The sequence below is a fragment of the Toxotes jaculatrix genome, chromosome 6, assembly GCF_017976425.1.
Source record: "Toxotes jaculatrix isolate fToxJac2 chromosome 6, fToxJac2.pri, whole genome shotgun sequence".
In the NCBI taxonomy this organism is placed as follows: Eukaryota; Metazoa; Chordata; class Actinopteri; family Toxotidae; genus Toxotes; species Toxotes jaculatrix.
The window spans coordinates 12,414,581-12,437,092 of NC_054399.1; the positions used below are offsets into that span (position 1 = coordinate 12,414,581).

The 22,512-nt window shown below is 39.1% G+C and overlaps 1 protein-coding gene across 2 annotated transcripts in view; it reads left to right on the plus strand.

The window, feature by feature from the left end:
• The window catches only part of negr1 (neuronal growth regulator 1), a 131,735-nt gene that overhangs the window by 33,266 nt on the left and 75,957 nt on the right, over positions 1-22,512 (plus strand). For both annotated transcript variants that reach the window (XM_041041005.1, XM_041041006.1), the window contains exon 2: positions 8,087-8,325. In XM_041041005.1, the coding sequence (XP_040896939.1) occupies positions 8,087-8,325 (239 nt within the window). The remainder of the gene's footprint in view (positions 1-8,086; positions 8,326-22,512) is intronic.

Below are 22,512 nucleotides of genomic sequence, written 5' to 3' on the forward strand. Positions count from 1 at the left end.
CAGTATCTGGGTGTGCAGGGGAATCAGTTTGGATGTGAATATATAACACAGATCACATTCACATGTTTATAAGGAGGAATTGTCTGGAGTGGAAAAAGCTCACCCATTATTCCTCAGCAGTGGCTACTCTTTTTTTTTTCTCTCTCTGAATTTCGGCTCTCAACTTTTATTCAATCGCTAATTTTTGTTAGCCCCATTCATTTTTATTCACTCAAAACTGAATTCATTCATGTCAATGCTTGAAAAAAAGAATCAATATTGCGCATTAATCCAGAGATTACTCGTGTAGGGCTCTGAACGATTTTCTGTACATGAATTAGTTCTACTGGAAAGACTCGTGTTGACTTGTGCTCCAATTGAAATAAGCAGCTTCTGAAATCCTGAGTATGTGTGGGGTGGGAATGAGAGAAAGGAAAAGCCACAGTACGAACATAGACTTTCACTATTTCTCACACATAAGGGATCATTTTTTCCTAGTTACACATTGTGGACTGCTTTGAGTCAGCTGCCGCCATGTGAAACAAGACAAAACCATTCAACCAAAGCCATTCCAGCACGGGTCACTTCATTTGTATGCACTGACAGGGAGGAGGGCAGGTGTGCCTTAAGGGGACCCAAAGCTGGAGGGGACAAGGTGATGTTGTTCAGGGTTTCTTGTAATAACTACTGTGGTAACAACAGACTGGGGGCTCCTGCAGTCAAAGGCTCCATCTCAGTGTCTGTTCAGACAAAAATTATACTGTAAAGAAAAAAAGAACAGAATAGATAAACCCCAAAGTGTCCCCACTTGAAGAGAGATTTTGGAGTTTCAAATCGCTGTGAGACAGTTTTTTACTGTTCTCGGTGTTTGTGATGTTAGGTGTTGGTTTCAGCATTGGGTCTGTGTGGATTATAGTTAGAAGGCTTCAGATGTGTCCCACCGGCCACAGTTGACAGGATTATTTTAGGGATTAAGAGCCTGGTGCTCTGTACCTTGGTTGCACTGCACTACAGTATGTCCTCATTCTTCCTCATTCACTGCGACAGCTCAACACCGGTCCTCTGAAAAACCCAACCTCCAGCCACAAACCCACACCTATGCTCAAGGGAAAAGGGAGCACAAATACTGCACAGAAAGAATATTATGGATTGATTCTGCAAATCTTTAAGGGGAAGAAGCTGGAACCAGACCATGTTTGGTATTTTTGGTTGAAAATTTGTGTTTTATAATAAGAATATAATTAAAACGGTAGTAAGTTCATTTTTAGTCAATCAAATAATTGGAATCGATTAATCTACTAATCATTTAAGGTCCAAAACTATGTATAAACATTTTAGGGAAGTAAATCTGTCATATATTATTATTATATTATTATATTATTATAATTGTTCCAGAAGTCAAACAAGTTTTTCGCTCTGGGAATTTTACATGCATACAGGGTATTATTTCCTAGAGATAATGCACTATTTTTTCTTTGCCAAAATGATCTTAATTTATTTAACATGGTTACTGAAAAGGACCTTTTTGGTCACATACTGAGATAATGGTTATTGATTTCTAAATGTTTGTTTTATGTTTTTATGATCACTCCAGTATTTTCCATGGTAATATCTTCCAAGAGCTGAAATTAGTTGCAGCGGTTTGGGTAATCACTTAATTGTCTAAGTCAAAAAGTCAAGGCAAAAATGTCAAAGAATTCACTGTTTTCAGGTTCTTAATGTGAACGCATGCTGGTTTTCTGAGCGCTCTATGATAGTAAACAGATTATCTTTGGTTTTTGGACTTTTGTTCACAAAATGCAAATAATTTGATTATTGGATTATCTGAATATGAGGGAAATTCTGAAGGACATTTTTATTTTCTATTTTCTGATGTTTTTAGGCCTAACAATCAGTGCATTAAGAAGTAATCAGCACTTTAATTGATAATGAAAAAATTGTGAGTGCCAGTCCTACATATTACCTTTTGAACATGTACCACACTCCCTTATCATAAGCTCTTTGACTTCACTGTAGAAAGGAGCCCAGATTTTCACACCTAGTCTTGTTTCACTTGTGATTCAACATCCAGCCAGTCAGTCAGAGTGAAATGCATTTTCTCATTTGAGGATTCATTGGGCTGTTGAGCTCTGTTGAGGGCAGTGAGCTGATGTAAAGGTTATGGAGAGTACAGTGCAGATACTGTCATCACAGCATCTCTCTCATTATGTGTGAAATGGCTAAAATGGAATGAAACATCTGTCCCTGACTCCATGATTAAAGGGTTTTCCTCATACATTTTTATGGCTGTATCACACTCTCTCATTATGCTCTTCAAAACACTTATTTCATTCAAGCGGGTTAAGTGGGTGTCGCTATTAACAGAAACACAAAAGCATTGTCTTTAAGCAGATGTTCCACTACAATAATGCAGTGCACCACTAATATTCTGACTTGCTCCAGTTTAACACGAACTGGCAAGTGGTCTCCTCAGTGTCTGACGTTTAATTTGTTCTTCAGTGATTTAGTGTCATTCAGACTGTCGGAGGACAGCAGTGATACAGCGCTGACTGTTCTGATAGATCTGAGTGTCGAGTGTTTGCTTTTTTTGATTGACCAGGTGTGATCTTACGTGTCAGACAAATTGTGATTTAAAGTGGAATTTTTCAGATTTTTCTTGTACCTCTCTTGTTACAGCTGAGGTCCTCCTCGTCTTTCGTCACATTTCAGCCTATTCTTACCAATGTTTTCGGATGTTTTATAGATCAAACTATTAATCAGTTAATTGTGAAAATAATCAGCAGATTATCCAATCATTAAAAGTTTTATTTTGCCATTTTTTATGACAAAAACTGAGATAAAAACTAAGACCCCTGATTTACTGGATTCATTGGATTAAATAGGTAGAGACACTGGGCTGTTTCTGTTTTAATTAGAGAGGAAAAACATAGACAAGTGTGAGCTTACATGGGGTCTGCTTGGCTTGAGGTTTAAACATCCTGTGTGTTTATTATATAACTGTTACATAACAAGAAATCCGAGACTACAGAGGGGCCTATCCAGAAATATATTCAGTTCCTCTGCCAAAAGTGGAAAAAGAACTGCTGAATGTGAACTACTAGACTGTGAAACACTGAAATATTTTTGCAAGACGAGATCTGTGGAGTTGGTGCCATGAAGAATATTTACAGTTGAGGAACCTAGAAAACAATTTTATAAAGCAAATAAGAATCTGGGTCAGAATGATGCCCCAGTGTTAATTATGGCATCCGATCAAAAAGCTTGAATGAGTTTGGCTAAACGGATTACAATCTGCATTTCTTACCAGCTGCCATAGTGTAATTAATGGTTTGTCATCATTTTCCATTCATGTGAGGTGCTTGAAACATCAGCTTATCACTTCCCTTTTTTGCACATTGTGCATAATCACTGGGGTTTGAATTGAACTCTGTTATTTGTGAGCCAAAATCCCAAAAAAAGAAGAAAGCTTGTAATGAGCCTGGTTTCTCTGCAGTCACTTCTCAGAAGCAGGGATAAATAGAAGTATCAATTAGCGCATGTTTTAGGTGTCAAAGCTGCTTTAGAGTGGATGCTCTGAGGTCTGTAGAATAATTACCTGAGCTTTGTATAAACCATAGAAAGTCTGTATCCTGGTGGGCTACTGGAGAAAAGGGACCTGATGAAAGCAAAGCCCACCTAAGGTGTTGTCAGTTTGGTGCTGTAATGCCTGATTTAGGGAATGAACATGACTTCACCGTATTTTTCATTTAATAAGGTTTTAGAGGTTTTAGAACATGATGTAGCATGTTGTTTTTAATGGGAAATGCCCGTGTGAAACAAAACATAATTTTTCCATTGAAAGAAATGGTAAATAACGAGACGAAGCAAACCTACTAAAGCTAAGTACTTAAAATATCTTAAAAAACAAAGGACTGTAATCACCAAAATCCTCACTCTATACAGGCATTAAGCAGGATTTGTTCCAGTCTATGTTTATCTGTTAAGATGACAAGCAGGCAGAAATTATCAAAAATTATCCTGGTGAGGGATACACCTCTCCGTCTAGTAAAAACAAACAGGATGAGAAATTATTTAAAGTGAAATAAAAGTTAATTTGTAATAGAGTGAAGAAACATTCAATCAGTGAGCATAAAAGTTTGATACACGAGCCTCTAAAAGCAGTGAGAGCTAAAGACTACAGTATTGAGAAAACTGTAAACACGATCTATGGCTTAAATTGGTTCACTTTGAAATTCTGTGTCAGCTTTGACAGAATCCAGCAGATGGCACCACGTTTTGTTAATAACTGCAGCGACAAAGCATTTTGAATTCACTTTCACTCTGACTTGGGTCTGGCTTCTTTTCTGTGGCATCGCCACTAATGGGATTGTAATATTTAGAACTATCCGCCAAAATGACAGACAAAACATGATTTCACAAACACAAAGTTGGAACAATTAAAACATGTGGCTATCAAATCAACCTGTAGGGCTGTTAGATTATCTGAAAGAGGTGTTTCTTTATTAAGTAACATTAAGGGTGTTGTTTTAAGAAAGAGTTTAAATTATAATTCTCAGGGAACATACTTCAGGAAACTTGTTTTGAACCTGCTGTTCAGTGACTGCGGACATATCAAGTTGACAGAACTGATTTCAGGGGGTTTATTGATCCTTCAAGCAGATTTAGGCATCTGGCGTTTCTCACTACAATTTTATCACAATACAAAGGGTGGTTGATCAGTTCGTCGTCTAAGGTGGATGGAATCAAGTTTAGAAAACCTAGCACATTTATTTTTCCTCATAGACCCCTCCTACATTTACATTCTTGGTCCACAGCAGCAGTGACATCATCATCATCACTGTCAAAATGGCGGCTGCTGAGCGCCTCCCGAGGGTGCCAAATCAGGTCAAATCAGGCCAAGGACCTCCTTGGGTATTAAGCCCTTGAGACCGAGGTAGCTGATGACTGATGAGGCCGATGTTGTCCATTTTCTCAGACAGTGCTGACTTGTAATTTTCAGTTACTTGAAAGAGAAATATCACAAAAGTTGTTGTCGCCAGTTTTTCTACATAACCACTCAAGAGTTTAACTGCACATGCATGTAACAAGATCTGTGTAACTTATCTCTTTCTGCCTTTTCCTTCGGCCATAAACTCAATCAATCACGCCTCGCACTGTACACATGCATGTTGTCTGTATCAGTTAGTTTTATATTTATGCTTGGCACTCAGTCAACACCCCATCAAAGTGGTCGATATCACAGGAAGCAGGTTGGCCTAACAGCAACCTAAATCCACCACACAGGGATGTCAGACATCCACAGGCACATACCAGACTTGTGATGAGTTCCTGAGTAGTTCTTATTCGACAGCAGCAGCACAGGAAGCAGCCACAGTAAACAACAACATCTGAGACAATGTGCTAATGTAAAAATGGCCTGTTTTGACACACAGCTTTGTGAGGAGATGTATAAATACTGGCATCTGTATGGATCCCTGGTGTGAGATTAAAAAGACAGTGAGATATTAATTTCTGGAGGGAGATTGCAAAGAGACTGAGCAGTGATAAGCAAGCTGCAAAAGCAGTGAAAGAACATCAAGGACTGGTTCATCGAGATGAGGGAAAATGTCAAGACTCTGAGTAGAGATCCTGGCCCGACGAAGTGTCCTCCAGACACACTTCTGGCACTACAGCTTTGTTAAAGTGATGCTTCTTCCTGAATTTATCCTTGAAAGGTGGCTGTTAAAAGTTCGTAGTTTCCTCCTTCACAGAGAACAGCAGCTGTGTGTTTTGAACGAACTGATCATACGAATGGACAGCGGAGATGCAGGTTATGCTGCAGGTAGGGTATTAGACCTTTTGATCATTTCATGTTATGCAAAAACCTGTCACCATCGAAGTACATTGTAACTGTCAAGTATTCAAGCTGACCACAGCTTATGGTCTTTTTTGAAGGAGTGAACTTTTTAACAGCCATCTTATAGGCCTTCATGGAGTGAATGTTCGATTCAGAATGGACCATTTTTGGTGAGAAAACAGAGATCAATAGCAGCTACACTGGAGAACATGTTTTTTATGGTTACCTTGTTTTACAAGGGTATAATGATAAAAGCCTGGCAAGTTGTTGGAAGTTTTCCACATCAGTGGTTGGGGGCTGCACACCAGGTGCGTTGTGCATTAACGTCCAGACCTTAAGCTGGCACTCTCAGCAGTCCCACAAAAGTGGGTTAAAGTATTAGTCGTTGAAGGCCTGTGATCATTTTACAGCTGTTTCTGTTAAAGTTTTTGCTTCTTTTCATCTACTGAAGTAGCATGCTAACCATCTAACCCTGTCTCATAACACATAATTTTCAATAGTGAGTCACTGTATCGTCCAGTCTTCCCTCAATCCAACATGAGAAGATGATGAGGTAGCACTTATCGGTCAGTGTATTTTAACTTCTTTTTTTGTCTTGTCAACGCAACAATGGCTGAAGCTCTTGTTAAGTAACTGTTATCAACACCACCAGCTCTCAGCACCTTGTTGGAAAAAGCACCTCTATAGGCAGAAAATGTATTCAAATTATCTTTATTTGTACAATCTCAAGTTATATATCAGTCATTGTCATAAAGTTTCAAGTTTGCATTTGCATCCTGTAGATCTACTATTATCTGGGAAGGAAAAAAAAATAAAAAAGTTAAGTTTTTTTTTTTTTTTAAGATCAAATGCATTTGTGTCTTGTTGACAAAAAAAAAAAAAGGAGAGAAACTTGCCTTGAGGCTCCTTCAGTAAATCTTGCCTAAGGGCCAGGAACACCCTGGCTCAGGTGGTCAATGGGCTAACTAACTGACAGGTCCATGTGGACTTTCCAAAGTACCTAGACTTCACTCGTGTTGTTTTTATTACAATCCATTCTCCATTGTTTTCCACATATTTGTCACAGTACCTCTAGGGCAGTGGCTTCTCTTAGAGAGACTGGCCTGGACTATGTCCTTGTCCTCTACCCGCTTTCCTGACAGACACTTTCTTGGCATAGAGGGTAAAGAGCTTTGTGGTTTGTGCCAAACTGATTTCCTCAGTGGCTTTACTACTGGTGCTGGCTATCTGCATTGCATGTCCACACAAGCTAAAGACCCAAACTTTATTGCCTCTTTTCCTACTCATTACTACAGTATTTGTCACAGAATACAATGTGATTTTTGAAGCCCAAACGCTGCTGGAATGATGAGTGAAACAACTGCCTTCTGACCGTGTTGACTGTAGTCTCACCATGTTGTACAATTACTGAGTCTTTGTCTCTGTTCAGTTAACTTTCAAATGTGAATTGTGAATCAGTCCTAGAATTCAGTGTACTCAGAGCCAGGGATGGAAGGACTGAAGGTCTATATATATGTATTATATTTATTTGCAACTTTGGTCTGATGTGTCCTCTCTTTATCTCATACTGCATAAGTATTTAATGGCCCCTGTACTCACTGGGCATTCTAAACCTTTTAATGAACTAAAACTGGATACACATGCACAAGCCTCTTTATCCACTTTATCCATGGACACACACATGCTTAATTAGCTGCCTGAATATAAATTACTGTGTCTTCTGCTTAACAAAAAATTGCTCTTTTACCTTTTAGTCTTTGCCTGTTTAGAAAGTCCAGCGACGGCAGAGCAGTCATCCTTATGCCCAACAATTACTCATGTCTTGGGCTATTTTAGTCTTGAGTCTTAAAGCAGCTGTAACAACAGCTATACTCTCCAGGTGCTGAGATTTCTGTCTTTTGCAACACATTCTGGCACATTACCCATTCATGTCTATAACTAAAATGTATGCTTCCTTTGGTCCATATGCTCCCGGGTCTTGCATGAAAAAAATGAATAATGAGCACTACATATTTTCAGTCTGTTTACATATTTGATAAACTTCAGGATGTGTTTTTGAGGTGAACTTAAGAACACACACACACACACAGACACCCACACCCACACACACACACACACAATCCTGCTCAGGGATGTGTCCAATGGATAAAATAATATTTAGACAGCAAACACGATCAAAATATTTAAAAAACATTTACCACATTCTGTTGTCTTTCAGTCAGGGAACAAACATTTCTCCAGATGTAACTGAGGTGTCTCCTGTCACTGTAGGTGCTACCTATTGGATGGGATCTCTAAAGGAGCCTGGCTGAACCGTTCAAGCATCATATTCGCAGGGAACGACAAGTGGTCTGTGGACCCGCGTGTGTCCATCGTGTCCAGCGTTGGTGACAAACATGAGTACAGCCTCCAGATACAGAAAGTGGATGTAACTGACGACGGCCAGTACACATGCTCCATTCAGAGTGAGCGCAACCCTCGGCCAAAGCTCCTCAACCTTATTGTAAAAGGTACGTATAGGTAATCCTTACAGGCACTTGTCCATGTTTGTGTCCTTTTCTTTCCATATATGTATATAAGAACAAGCGTTAAACAACAACTGTCAGGATTTACCCATTTCCATTTATGCTGAGTGATGAATTTCAGTTAGACATGCTCTTTTATATGTGATTGGTAGGTGCAATATTTTGGAGGATGGTTTCTGCATCCTTTTACATAATTTTTGTTTCTTCTACCTTTGTTTATCCAACATCTTGTTTATTCCTTATTACAAGGATCATTTAGCCAACAGACTGTCCGTAGTGAATCTGATGATATTCTTGTGTGGTCCATGTAGCTAATGGTCACAAGTGTATCTGTCACCATCTGTGCTGTAAAAATCTGTGCCATGCTCTTATACTCTGAGTAAGAACAAGAGCTTGAGCCATTTTGCTTTGTGTAAAATAACATCATAATCTTCAGCAAAAAAAATCTTCTGTGGAGACAAACTGATATTGCAAGGTACATGTTGTGCCTGCAGGCTGTACGACACAAAGTAGAAGTTTGTTGGTTTAAATGACTGGAGGCAGACTATGTAGCTTTAATCAAGCCACCCTCGGTTTGGTCACACCAGGTAACAAAATAAGACGTGATTCTGTTGAACTCTTAGCTGTATCCTGTCTTGTTATTGACATGGTGTATAGACTACTGCACTGGTTAACAGGTGTTAAAGCTTTGAATTTCAGCCTTTAACATAGTGAAGCTCTGGAGAAGCCGTCCAGATTGAGCCTCATTTTGGGCATCTAACGAGGTCAATAGCCATTTCATGGGATATTAAGTAGGTTATTGTGGACACAGACAGCTAATTGACAACAGTATCCTAATTGTTACTTGTTGGAGTAATACAGAGGTGGCTGAGTTTGTATGCTGATGTCTTATACCACGGGTTAGCAGCTAAACAGGAAAACAGCCCCACTGAAAATCCAACTTCCAGATGTTATGTTCTGTTTCTTTAATATGCTGATGCAAAGACTTACAGAGTGTATAGTCCACTCTGAATATGTTTAGGCAGGAATATTAATGAGGATGTTATCCGACAAGCTGTCAAAGGAAAAGAGTTTGTTACATTCTGCTTTTAATTTCAGCATTTATTTCATAACAGTAGTGTGATGGCCTGCATTCATTGTCCACTGCTCTCATCCTTGTTGTAGCCCTAAGCAGGAAACAGATGTATTACAAGTGCATGCCAAATTATTTTTATTCTGTTTTCAAGCCAAGCCAAGGTTAGGATTAATTTCGATGGAACATTATGTTGGAATATGCATATTTTCACTGGAGCAACATAGTATTAATAGAAGAGGTAAAGGTCGGAAACACTCTATTGTAGAAGTGTGAGCTCTGATGTGTGAAATGTGCAAGTAGGAAACAGCTCTCCAGCTGGCGTCGCTTTTATGACATATGGAGTGAGCTTAGAAAAAACATGTTTAGGGGTGTGATGATACCTGCAATTTGTTTTGTTTGGTCTAAAGCATAATTTAATGTATTTGTATTGTCCTTATTGACACCGTCCTGGTACAAAAACATTAGAGCTTGTTAAGAAACAAAGAAAAAGGAAAAAGAAAAACTCACCACCTTGTGATGAGATCACTCCAGTCGCAACGCCCGTCAACATGTTGACATTTTGACCCCGAGTACTCAGTAGTCATTACTGCATTACTACATGAGTGCTCAGTACGTATGGGTTGGACCACACCCATCTTCAAACTCAATACCAATACTCAGTGCACTTTAATTTTAATCTCAACTACACATCTGTAAGGTTTTATAAGTGTAGGTTGCATGGTTGTGACGCCATTACCGTGGCAAAATCTGTGCACAGACAGACAGACATATAAACACCCACCTCTCACCGGTTGTAGTTCTCCCTACAGAATGTCTCCAGGACCACTAACCCGAACCCACAGAAGGTGAAAACAATACTAAACCCGCTAAAAAGTCATATCACTTTACAAACAGTCTGGACAGTCTTTTGGTAAACTGTCATCCTTTGACGTTGCAGATTTCACTTGGGATGAACACAGTAGTCAAAACAAACCATCTCAGGTGTTTGTACCTGTTAAGAAAACATTAACAAATAGCACACCATGCACAACAACCCAGAAAGCAGTGTGCCCTGGGCTCATTCTGTTATTTGAATTTTTCCTAAGCTGCTGGCAATCATATGTCAACATCCATCTTCCTGCGCTGTACTTTTAAAACCGAGTGGGTGTAGGGTGGTGCTGTGCTGGTTTAAGCATGCCCCAAGTGCTTTTTGAATTATTGTGCTTGTTTATGTGGTTGTCTGTCGTACTGGCGGGCACGTGGCTGTAGATAAGAGTGCAGCTCACCTCGCTCTCCTCCAAAATGGCCCACTGGTTAACAAGCCTGTCCTGTTATCAGAGGGTCACATAATTAAAAACCTCTGTCATTTGGAGGTGTCTTAGATTATGACAATGAACATCGACCGGCTCACTTAATGTTTGTTGATGTCAATACACATAAGCTCAGTGCAAAAAATATAAATGCAATGCACAAACAGCACTTGTCAGCTCGTCACAGCACTACGGTGCTTTGCAGTTACAGAGACTGTCCCATAGCTAAAAGGTCACAGGGGCATTCGCTGCCTCTGCCAATGTGTCCATCAATAGCCCTGTGTCTTGTTATAGTTCCTTCAAGCAAGCAACCCTCCTTTCTGTAGTGTACTTTTTCTTCCCCCTTTTCCCTCTTGTTTTCTCCTGGTGAGTGGTACAGTCACTCTTGTAAAACCCACACATCCAACTTAAACCGTTTCAGTATCGAATCAGTATTGGCCTCAATACTGACTTACTACTGAGTGCTTTGAACATAGGGAACGTGACCAATCCACAATAATTACTTGCTAAGTGTCCAATAAATGCATTTTAATGCAAGAACAATAAAGGCTTTTACTGTGAAACTGAAGTGCTGACAGCATCATTTGAAGGTAGCAGTCACAACCAAAAGTTGACTTTTATGTGATAAAGTTTTTTCTGAAAGTACAATTTCTGCACTTTTTGTAGGGCAGTCGATTTGAAACATTGCATGTACAAAGTAACTTTAGATATTACCAGGATTAACAGAGATCAATAAAGCAGAACATCTCATCTCACATTGAATCTTACATTGAACTTCGCTGAGTTCTTTGCAGTGAGGAAGTGTAATAAAGATTTTAGATTTGGGAAAAATGAGCACTGGCATTGGATCAATAAATGTTATTGGCAGATACCATGAAGTTAGGTGTCAGAAGAGAAGAAGTTAGGGCTAATTGCAGGTCAAATTTTACTATCAAAAGCCCAAAGATAGTTAAAATCAGGTTTACCTGTGAGTCCATAGGTTATAACAAGAAACTCCCAGGATGATTAATTCAACAATATTGGACACACAAAGCCCTATCCATGTCCACTTTGCTCTAGGTGTCAAAATTGCTCCATTGTGTGTCCATTAACCAACTGGAACTCTTTCCTGATGTACAGTCCTGTGAGTGAGTGAACTGTGGAGTGGCTGAGTTTCACATGACATTCACAGTGACAGCAAGCAGAGCTGCTTTGGCTTAAACAGTCACTTTGCCTCTGCTTCAGCCATGTTTTACAGGTGCACCATGCCTCTAAATATACCTGTGATAAACCGTCGTCAGATGCTTGGCAGGCAGTAATAGTCACTACAGGACCATCATGTTTAGTAGATGTTGGCTTTCTGAAGAACATTCTGTAATGGGAATCTTAGCAGGGGTGTTTCGGGTCATGGCAGCTCCTCACCACTGGCCATATGGCCACAATCAAACCAAAGCTAATGTGCCAGCTGTCAGCTGCATAATACGTTTTGCAATGCCCAGAATGCCCGATGGTTGCGACCTCGTGGCTAAGATTTGGCAAAAGTTTGACCTATAAATACCAACTGTTGTTCTACAGTTCACAAATGGAACATACTGGTAATTTCAGTCAGTGATGGCTATCAGTTATACTCTGAAACAGTTGTTTTTTTTTCCATAAAAATGACATTTAAATAAAGCTTATAAAAATAGCCAATAGTCAAATTCATTCATTCACATTTAGAACCAAGAGTCAAAGGAATATTTGGACGATGATACAAGAAAACAAAAATATCCTTTAGTGACAACAACAGACAGAGGTGTGGTCAGTATCTATCTGATGATTGGACGAAATAACAAAAAAAGTTGAGTTCTGTAAATATGCTTTGTACTTATTACTATTAGTGTTATCGGCTATGCATATACCTTGATGGTGTTTTGTTTGTGCTGTCTAAATCTGCTATTGTTGAGCCATCGGGCAAATGTGTCGCCAGCCGTTGAGACAGAGCTGTGTATCCAAGTGTGAGGTGCCGGCGGGAAGTATATTGAAATACAGATGACTCACTCCAGCTGATAAATGCCTGCAGTCAAGGTTCTGACAGGGCACTCAAGGTGGTTAAAAATTTGGTTCATTATATTGCCAGTCACTCTGTCGTTTCATTTGTTTAATGTAGGGCTATAACATATGTGTGCTGTTGTGGCATATCCATAACTTCACACTATATTGTACTTTTGTTTATTTGCTTTGTCAAACTCTGCGTGTTGTGAATCATTACCTGTCACTGTGCTGTACTTGTGTACACATGCTTAAGCCCACTCATGGAGAACAGAGGGATTTCTTTACAGATGAAATGTAGCTGGGGAGCAGCTCTGTCATGTTGCAGAGGCTTCTGGGAGCATGCTGTTTTTTTCATGTGCTGAAAGGAAGGGGAAGACTTGCTAAGAAAAAAGACACTCTAATCAGGGCTTTTCAGTCCAAGCATACAACATTTATTAATGCTGCGACACGAATGTTACAGTTGAAGTGAAAGGATTTCATGGCATTGGATTTTTTGGCAGTTGTACTTTGCCAGACAGTGCACCACGAGGAGCAACACAGAAAATCGCAGCAAGAATGTATTGCTGCATATGTATGAAAATATGCAGTGGTGTCAATTCGATTTCAGGTACATGGTAGGGTCCTTGACCAACTGATCCAGCAAGCAATTATGTTTATCTGAGGTGCATATCTATGTCAGCAGTGCTGTGTGGCTATGACATTATAATTTTGTCAACACAAAATCTAAATATTTTTACCAGTGTTTCGGGTATGGGTAGAATAGGAGAATACAAAATACAAGTACAGAACTGTATCTTGATACTAGACTTTTTTTTTTATTTCAAAAGAAAAACATCATTTCCTTCAATGTGTCCACTTCATAAATCCTTAAAATTCATGAATTCCTGATCAGTGAAGACTTGTTTTTTCTTCTTGTTTTTGTCTTTTATAGTTGTAGTATTTAAATTCTCTCCATGTGCTGTCTCCTGCATTTTGTCCTCAGTCTCTGTATCAGCAGAAACCTCTTTACCTGTTAATGACAAAGAGTAATAGCCTTCCATATTAACAAGAAAGCCACAAATTAACTTTTTTTTTCTTCCTAATAACATTCCATGAGGTCTCACTTTACCTGATCATTACAGCAGTTTTACAGCAACAGGAATCTCTACTCACTGTCACACTTCTTAACACATGAATCACATGCAGCTGCATTAAAGGCAGGGGGTTAGATATGGGCTGTGACTGCTCCCTCATCTCTCAGAATCATTTAATCTCTGCGTGACATTTATCCCCCCCAGAGACCTTGTGTCATCTCAACAAATTAGACGTTTGCATTTGTGCCTCTTCCTCCATTGCTTCGTTGCCATTAAAGACAGCCCGTGAGAAGTGAGGAAATTGTGGAATTTAAAACACAGCATTATTGCACCAGCATTACAGCTCAGAGTCACATAAAGTAAAGGGCACAGCCTCTATTTTTGCTCCTCGTTCTTGTTGCAAATGAAAGAACTCTGAAGCTCCATATGCTGATGGTGAAAAATAACTCGGTGTACCACTGAAGCTGAGAGTATTGTCAGTAAGATCCAGAGAAACCTATGAGAATATTAATGTTCTGCACAGTGATGGAAAGTAATGTTTTAGCACAGCGGCTGTTGCAAAAGTGTGGTTGCGGCATCACACCGGTAAAAATGCGCAACTTCAAATCTACCAGTGCCCAAATGGGTCTCTCACATAATCTCAGGCAAAAGCAATAATCATCAGGGCCATCAGGGTCTGCTGAATTACTAAAATGGTCCATGTTTTCCTCCAGCTACGTTTGGCACAGGTAACTACTGAGCAGTTAAACCCTTCCTTTAAATACTTGACTTAACAAGATTAAACCGAATGGGCTATGCCCTGTGGCTGTGCACTGATTATGGAGTGAAACTGAAGTATTAGTGACACTAATCACTGTCACTGACAACCTGAACTATGACCATTAGCTGCTCATGGTCACCATCACCTGAGTTTGATTGTGTTTTTCTTTTACTTCCATACTGTACGGCTGGTCCTTATCTGCATATCCTCATCTTCACCATCCATATGCTGACCTATTTACAGTCTACCCCGACCATTATCTGATGTAGCATTCAGAGGAATGAGAGATTATTATCAGGACCAACCCATCACATGATTGCTCTCCTCCTCAGCAGCCATTCTTTTCCTCCCTCTCTGTTAATTAAGATTGTAGATGTGATAATGTATTAAATATGCACAGCACCTCTCAGCTAAGAATATCTTGTCACAGCAAGGAGGGGGAAAGAGGCACATCTCCCTTCACCAGTAACTGCTCACATGGGCGTTGCTGTGTTTCAGGCGTTCATCATTGAAAACCCAAAACTGTAGGCCAAGGTGTTGATCTTACTTAAAAATTCATTCAGAGGAATCTTGCTCACATATTGTTGTCTGAATCAGTTAGCCTTCAGCTTCTATTAAATTATCACAGGATCCAGCTCTGCCACATGCCACAGAGTGGTGTAGTACTTCATAGGGTTAACATTTTCGAAAATGTGAGGCATAATCCTGTATGTGATGAAAACGCTTTGGACATTAATATGGATCAGAGCGGATCCACAGTGAAAGCCCATCGCCCACGCCTATAGAGTGAGGCTTGGAAGACTGTTCCTCAGCGAGCAGTGAAATGGAGGGTTAAACCTCCAGGTCGTCACTCCTTTCTTTGATGTCAAGACAGAGACAGAGTATAATTACAGAGTACAGCTTAAAAACAAAACAGTTTATTCTTAATATGCTGTGATTCTGTCACTCTCATTAATTGCTTGGTGCACTTAAAATAGATTTTATTTTCTCATCATCTGAGTCTGAAAATACACATATACACTAAAAATACCAATATATCAACTATCAAATACACTTTCACAAATGAATCCACAGAATGAACACCCTTCTCAGTGCCATGTCTCCCTCATTTACTGGCGTTGGCTCCTCTTGGGGATTAGCAATATCAATACTATAAAGTTTAAGCATAATTGCAATCTAGCTCTACCTTTCTCTTTATTCAATTAAAAATAGATTGCACTGTGCAGACATATTGGTTAAACAATTTCCCATTTAAACCTAGTGTCAAGTGGCTTAAACAGTTTAACTTTAAGTTCTCAATATTTCATTGATATATAGCAGGACATTTTGTCAATAGCTGCCGTGACTCAGCCAAAGATGAAAGTGAATGCAGCTATTAGACTGACAATTTTCTATAATAGCCTGTAAGTGTTATAAAAAATGAACAATTGAAGAAGTCATTCTCCTAACTGGGCAAACATTTCAGTAAATTAAGGCCACACCCACAGGTAAACAGACATTATTTCTTAACACACACAAAGTGGTTATTGTAGCTCAGAGTTTTGGGTGTGACCCCCCCTACCCCCGAAATGGAAAATCTACCCAACACTTCCTTCTATCCTTATGTAACAGCTCTGCAGTTCATGCATTTTAAGTGTTCTTGTAGTTACTGGCTGAGATTGATCCCCGCTCACATGTATAATATGCAGTGGTGGAAGAAGTATTCTTATCTTTTAGTTAAGTAAAAGTAGTAGTATACTACTCTGCAGAAATACTCTGTTTTAAGCACATTATTGCCAGTGCATTAACACATGAGCAGCATTCTAATGTTACAGCTGGTTGAGGTGAAGCTAATGCTAACTACTTTATAGACTGTTGAATAGTTTAATCTTTAGCACCAGGTCATATTATGTAAACTGATGATATGATTTTTTGTAAAATCTTAGTCTGCAAAGTAACTTGTAATTATATCTGCCAGATAAATGTCATGGAGTGAAAAAGCACAATTTCCCTTTGAAAGGCAGTGGAAGCATAAACTGGAAGAACCTCAAAACTGTACCAACCCTGTCTCTTTGAAATTGCACTTCTATAGAACTGAACTTAAACGGCAAATATGTTTTGTGGGACATGTAATCGCTGACGGATTACGTTCAGGGGCAACATGCTTTTCTGAATGAATAAAGCGCCACATTTATTGAAGGAAGTGGATTATGTTCATATACATATTGTATGTGAAGTCACTGCAAACCTTTTCTGTATTAAACCAGACCATGATCTTTCCCTAACCAAGTACAGTGAGTTCTGAAACACAACCTTGAAAAAATGAATAATGCTAGGCTATGCTGCAAGATCAGATATTTTATTTCAGATATATCTGAGATGTCTAGTATCAACTTATTTGTGACTTGCCAGATACATAAATTAACAACAAATCATTCCTTAATAGAAAACGTGATCTGGATGCAGTTAAATTTCCTACGAAACAGATTTGCATGTGCAGTTTAATTATATATAAACATAATCTCTGTAGATACAGTGCAGTATTTGAGTAAATCTGTACAAAGCAGTGTGGACAGAATGACTCAAACTTTACAGTCCTTTGATTCTGCTTTGAAAATAATTGGGCTTCATCAATGCCAAAGTAACTATAAATATCAGTGAATGGAGATACCGATGTTGACGTTATGGAGCTTTCCTTAGTTTCATATTAAATAAAGATATGCTGGAACTGTTGTGTAAAATAACTTTAGTTGGTTTTTAAAGTAAAAATGCAGACACGGCGACTACATCAATGCAGGATTCCATCATAACTATCTGTGTAATACAATGTCTGAATGCTGTGAGAAGATGATTGTGAATCGACATTACTGTCCGCTGCTGGAATAACTGTGTAAGAGCCTCAGTGGAATAATAATGCATTAAACAACTCAGCGTGCCATTGATATTGTGAGGAAAGTGTAGAGAGAATATGAGTGTGTCTAAAGGAACAGATTTGCCATTATGGCCCCTGACATTTAGTTAGCCACTAATCATTGTCATTTGTGTGTGTGTGTTTGTGTGTGAGAGTTTGTGAATCGTTATCTTAGCCCTTGTAAATTTCTGTCCTCTGTTATGTGTTTGGACACGCATGCAGCATTATATGTGTGCTTCCCTCGTGCACGCGTGTGCGTAGGTGATTGTGTGTTTGTGCACTCGCAGTAATGCGACTCCTCATCACGGAAATAGCTGATATTAGCTATGGTTAATTAAAACGAGTAAGGACAAAGGTCAGCCACTCAGCTCTCACGTCTCTCTTCTGTAGAGAGGGAATAGATACAATATGAGTGGAGAGTAACTTAGGCATTTTTTATTTGGGAGCTTAGAATGGTCTTTACAGGTAACAGCTTGACATGGAGGTTGAATTCACATTGTCACTCTCCACGTTTATTCCGCCACATTTACTTTAACTCTCGTAGCTTAATATGTCAGAGTTCTCTCATAATCTCATGGAAAGCTTGATTGCTCTCTGCATGATGATTCTGGACATACTTCACTCAGTGAATGGCAAAGTGATGTTTTTGTATGCTTTGTACTTTGAAATTCATGTTTACAATTGTACATCAAAATGAGAAGATTATAGTAATGGAGTTGTTCCAAAGCAGAAAATGTAGAATTGCTCCCTGAGAATTTTCACTGGACAGTGTCCCACTTCAATTATCCTTCCTTTTCCAACTTATTCTCCACACGCCTGTATCTGTGGATAACATTAGATAAACAAGCAGGACAAATGCGTCTCTGATGTTGCTCACTGTTGCTGACAGTAGTAAATATTTAGTGAAACACTGCAAGTTGTCGTGGTCCACAACAATGAGACACTACAACACTGATTAAAATGAATGATAATAATTGGCTTTTCCCTTCAGTACTGTGAAAGCCAAAAGGTTACACAGGGATGATAGTCCTGTGCGCCCTGTGCAGCTCTACAGCTGTCAGCGGGCAACAGCTGTCTAATAATCAAAATAAAACTTCATTTTGTAAAATCTTGATAGTTAAATAAAAAAGAGCCCAGCAAAATGAGCAAAAATCAAGTCAAGAATAATAAAAATAACTTAAAAATTCAAAAGTGATGGATCACTGTCTCCTGGAATATTTGCTTTACGTAAAGTGAAGATGCCTGTTGATCACCACATTTTATTCTATTTTTGCTGTTAACTCACCTCTCCCTTTGCTTTTGTTAATTTGCCTTTGCTGCTGTTTCCCTTTTGCCTCAACATTTCCTTTCTATGTACCTGTTGTTATAGTAATTTCACCATGATGTACATTTCCACAGAATTATTTGTATCAGTACCATGCTACCTTGATAATCAGACTGAATTACCGCTGTTTCCACTTCATTTTTCAGTCTGACACATGTTGTTCATATTGGCTATTTTTGGCTGAGAGGTGTGTTGATGTGTGATCTCTCTAACTGTCTTACAACAACCTGTATAGCTGTGTCAAACTCATCCACACTTTTTTCTATCACTGTTTTTCTGGCTGTGGCATGTTCTTGTTTCCACCTACAAAGCTGAGGTTGGCCTGGTTGTTTTTTTTTTTCAACCAGGAAAATAGCTGTCATTGAGCACAGCACCAAACGTATTTGAGTTGCTTAAATCACTGGTGATGTGGACAACGACTCAGAGGTTTCACCACACTTTCTTTTTCGACAGAAATATTACTTCTCAATCACTAGTGAATTCAAATAAAATCTATTTTCCTTTTCCCTGTGTTAGTTAAGCTCAGCTCTCCCTGCAGATATTTCACATTAAACAGTGTCCAGTGTTGGCAAACCACAAATAAGCAAAATAAAGCACAAACTTTTTTTTCCCCCCGCTAAAAAAGTCATCTGGAGTTGAATTCATATTTGTATGATGTTGTCTCTCTATGCTGTCCAAATTGGTCATCATCCAACTTTCTCTTTGCAGCCTTTTCGCTTGCTTTATAGTGAATATGTATTTGCACTGGAACAGGGTGCACTTCATTTCCATGCAGAAACATGGAGATCAGCTTCATCCAAATGAGACTATAGCTTATGGAGGTTTAGGAGTTGCATCATAGTTTCTTGTCACTTTTATGACATTGTGAAGGCGTCTGATACAGAGCTGTAACAGTTAATCTATTCATTGATTGACCGAAAATTAATCAAGTATATTGATTGGCAGTTAAGCATTTAAGTCATTTTTTTTAAGCTAAAATGACAAACAATCCCTGGCTCCAGCTTCCCCTCTGGTTCCATATGTCAATATCTGCTCGGTTTCTTAGTCTAATACAATAATAAAGTAGACACCTGTTGGTAACTGTGATGGATATCCAACATTTTCCGACTTTTTTTTTTTTTGTCATAAACATTAAATTGGTCAGTCAAGGAAATAACTGGTAGATTCATCGATAATGAAAATAACTGTTAATAGCAGCCCTAGTCTGATATGAAACCTGACTGCTCTCATCCATGTCTTTTTCATTGTCATGCCAGTTTCAAAATGATGTCTATCCCGAATTTACAACATCTGCAAGTATTGATTGCCTGAAGTCTTAATCTTCCTTGTCACGGTCTTATTTTTGATGTATATTAATTAATGGCAGTGTGATATGTTGAGAAAATGAAACGAACTCTGTTAACTTTCTAAGGTGATTTTTGCTGCATTCTGAACACGAAGGTGACTCTGGCAAGCTCATGAAAGAGGAGACAGACAAACTGAGTGTGAGAACAGTCTAAATTCAGAATTTTCATCAACCGGTGGTGTTAGCCCATGGCTTTTGGTGGTGTTAAACAGTTGGTTGTCAGAGGTGTAAATCACAACAGAGACATGGGTTCTCTCACTTCTATGTCGATCCTAGCACGGTCGGTCCTCTAGGCAATATTTATCATACAATACCACCTTCATTGACAGCGGGATGGCTGTGAAACAGATTTGCTGGAGGGTGAGGCACTGGCAGATATCTCAGAGATACGCTGGCCTTAATTGGGCAGATAAATATCACAGGCTGTGCTCCCTGGCCCTACAGCACGGTTGCATACATCACCCTGAATGCGCACTGACCACCAGCAGTGGGGTGGCGCCCGCCTGTCTCATCCCTGAAATTCATCTGGTGCCCAAAGTGCAGTTAAAGAGTCTGCTTACTTGACTTGTAGCTCTATTAAGGAATCCAGTGGTCATTATTTTTAATAGACTTAAAACAACATACAGAGGATGTGTTATCAAAGACCCAAAAAAACCAGCCAAATCAGAGAAAGTATGGAGAGAAATCCAACTCAGAACAGCCACAAATGTGCATTAAATGATCTACAAACGACAAGTGAGATTTACAAATGTGTGCAATGGCTTTGAGTAAATTTGTATGACTTTCTGCACATTTGTAAATCTTGGATACTCACAAATACATGTTCCAATCCACACACAAATCACCAAACAATTTTAACACAAATAACAATTTTGCAAATGCTCACATCACAACCTGAATAAATATTATTATTTTACGTACAGATGTTTTAATTCAACTTCACACAAAAAAAAAAAATATTTGTGACATTCTTCTGTGTTTATTTACAGATTGCTAAATGTGTGTTCACAGACTGCCACGGATCAGGTTACATTTGCGTGTGGAGTTTGAGAGTCTTCACGTCTCCAGCTCCACATGGATCCACTAATGTGTGCATTTAGTGCACATTTATGGCAGATGGAAAACTGGGGCATCTGGGCTTTTTGTGATTTTTTTTGTGAAATTTTTTTAAAGGAAAGACATTTTTCTAAATTTAAAGAATAGCTTGTCACCCTTCGATTTTGAACACATGCATTTACTAACTATAGACTCTGTGCAGTAGTTTATAAATGTGAATATATGGTTCGTGGTTGCTAGGTCGTTCCTCTGTAAGAAAAACAGCCAGTCCAGCCAAAAAGCTAACCCTAACCAGGGGGGTAACTTCAACACAACGCTGGCATCCAAGTATTCAAACCATATATTTACATTTATAGGCAAACGGCAGCAACTGACATCTGTATTCTGCAAAGTACAAGCTCAGAGTTTTTAATAATGAGCAATTTATTGAATATTCATGTCTTTGGCCTTTCCAAAGCCCTCAGTGGGCACGAATTGCCCTGGATTACCTACGTGTTGTTTCGTCCAAATCTTCTCCTACCAGCCCGCGGGGCAGATCGTGAAGAAAGGCAGTCGATAGTGGGCACCAGCAGAGAGTGAATGTGGCAGCTGGTGCACACGAACAACAATACACATTCTCTATGTACACAACTTCGGTGTTTGTGGGAATGCACAGAGGCGCATACTGCACACATGCACTTATGCACGTAAACACGCACTCTGAGAATGATCACTAATCCTCTTCAGCACTTGAACCTTGAATTGTTTGGCAGCCAGTTCTATTTATCATGGACTTACATGACTCACCAATGAGAGAAATAAATCAGGATAGAGACAAAGTGAGAAAGAGAGAGCTTGACAAACAATACCTGACTGTGTTTAGACCCTCATTCCATAAAGCTTCTTTGTTCCCAGACAATTTACTGCTTCTCCAGAAAATTCAGGCTTCTTTCCTACCAGATGACCTAATCAGAGATACATATTAATATTTCAAGGTAATAGCTTAGTCATTACAAATGGATGAATAAAGGAAGGGTATTGCTCATTGCTCTGATGATGATGATGGGTCCTGTAGAGGCCCAAACTAGGATATTTTAAAAGAAACTCATCATAACTATCAAGGGCACTTTGAGAAGTATGACAGTTGACAGTTTCTGTGCCCAAAAAGGCTTTCTACATCTACAAGATTTTATTTCCCAGCAGCAACTGGGGAGTTTCAAGAAATAGACATCTCTGAAAACGCAGGTGCAAGTTAGTATTTTATATGGAAGATCATTTCATACATCTGATGTATGAGATTAACTAGGATATAGATAAAATGTACTGCCTTACTCTGATGGGGTTGGACCGTGATTAAATTTATGGACA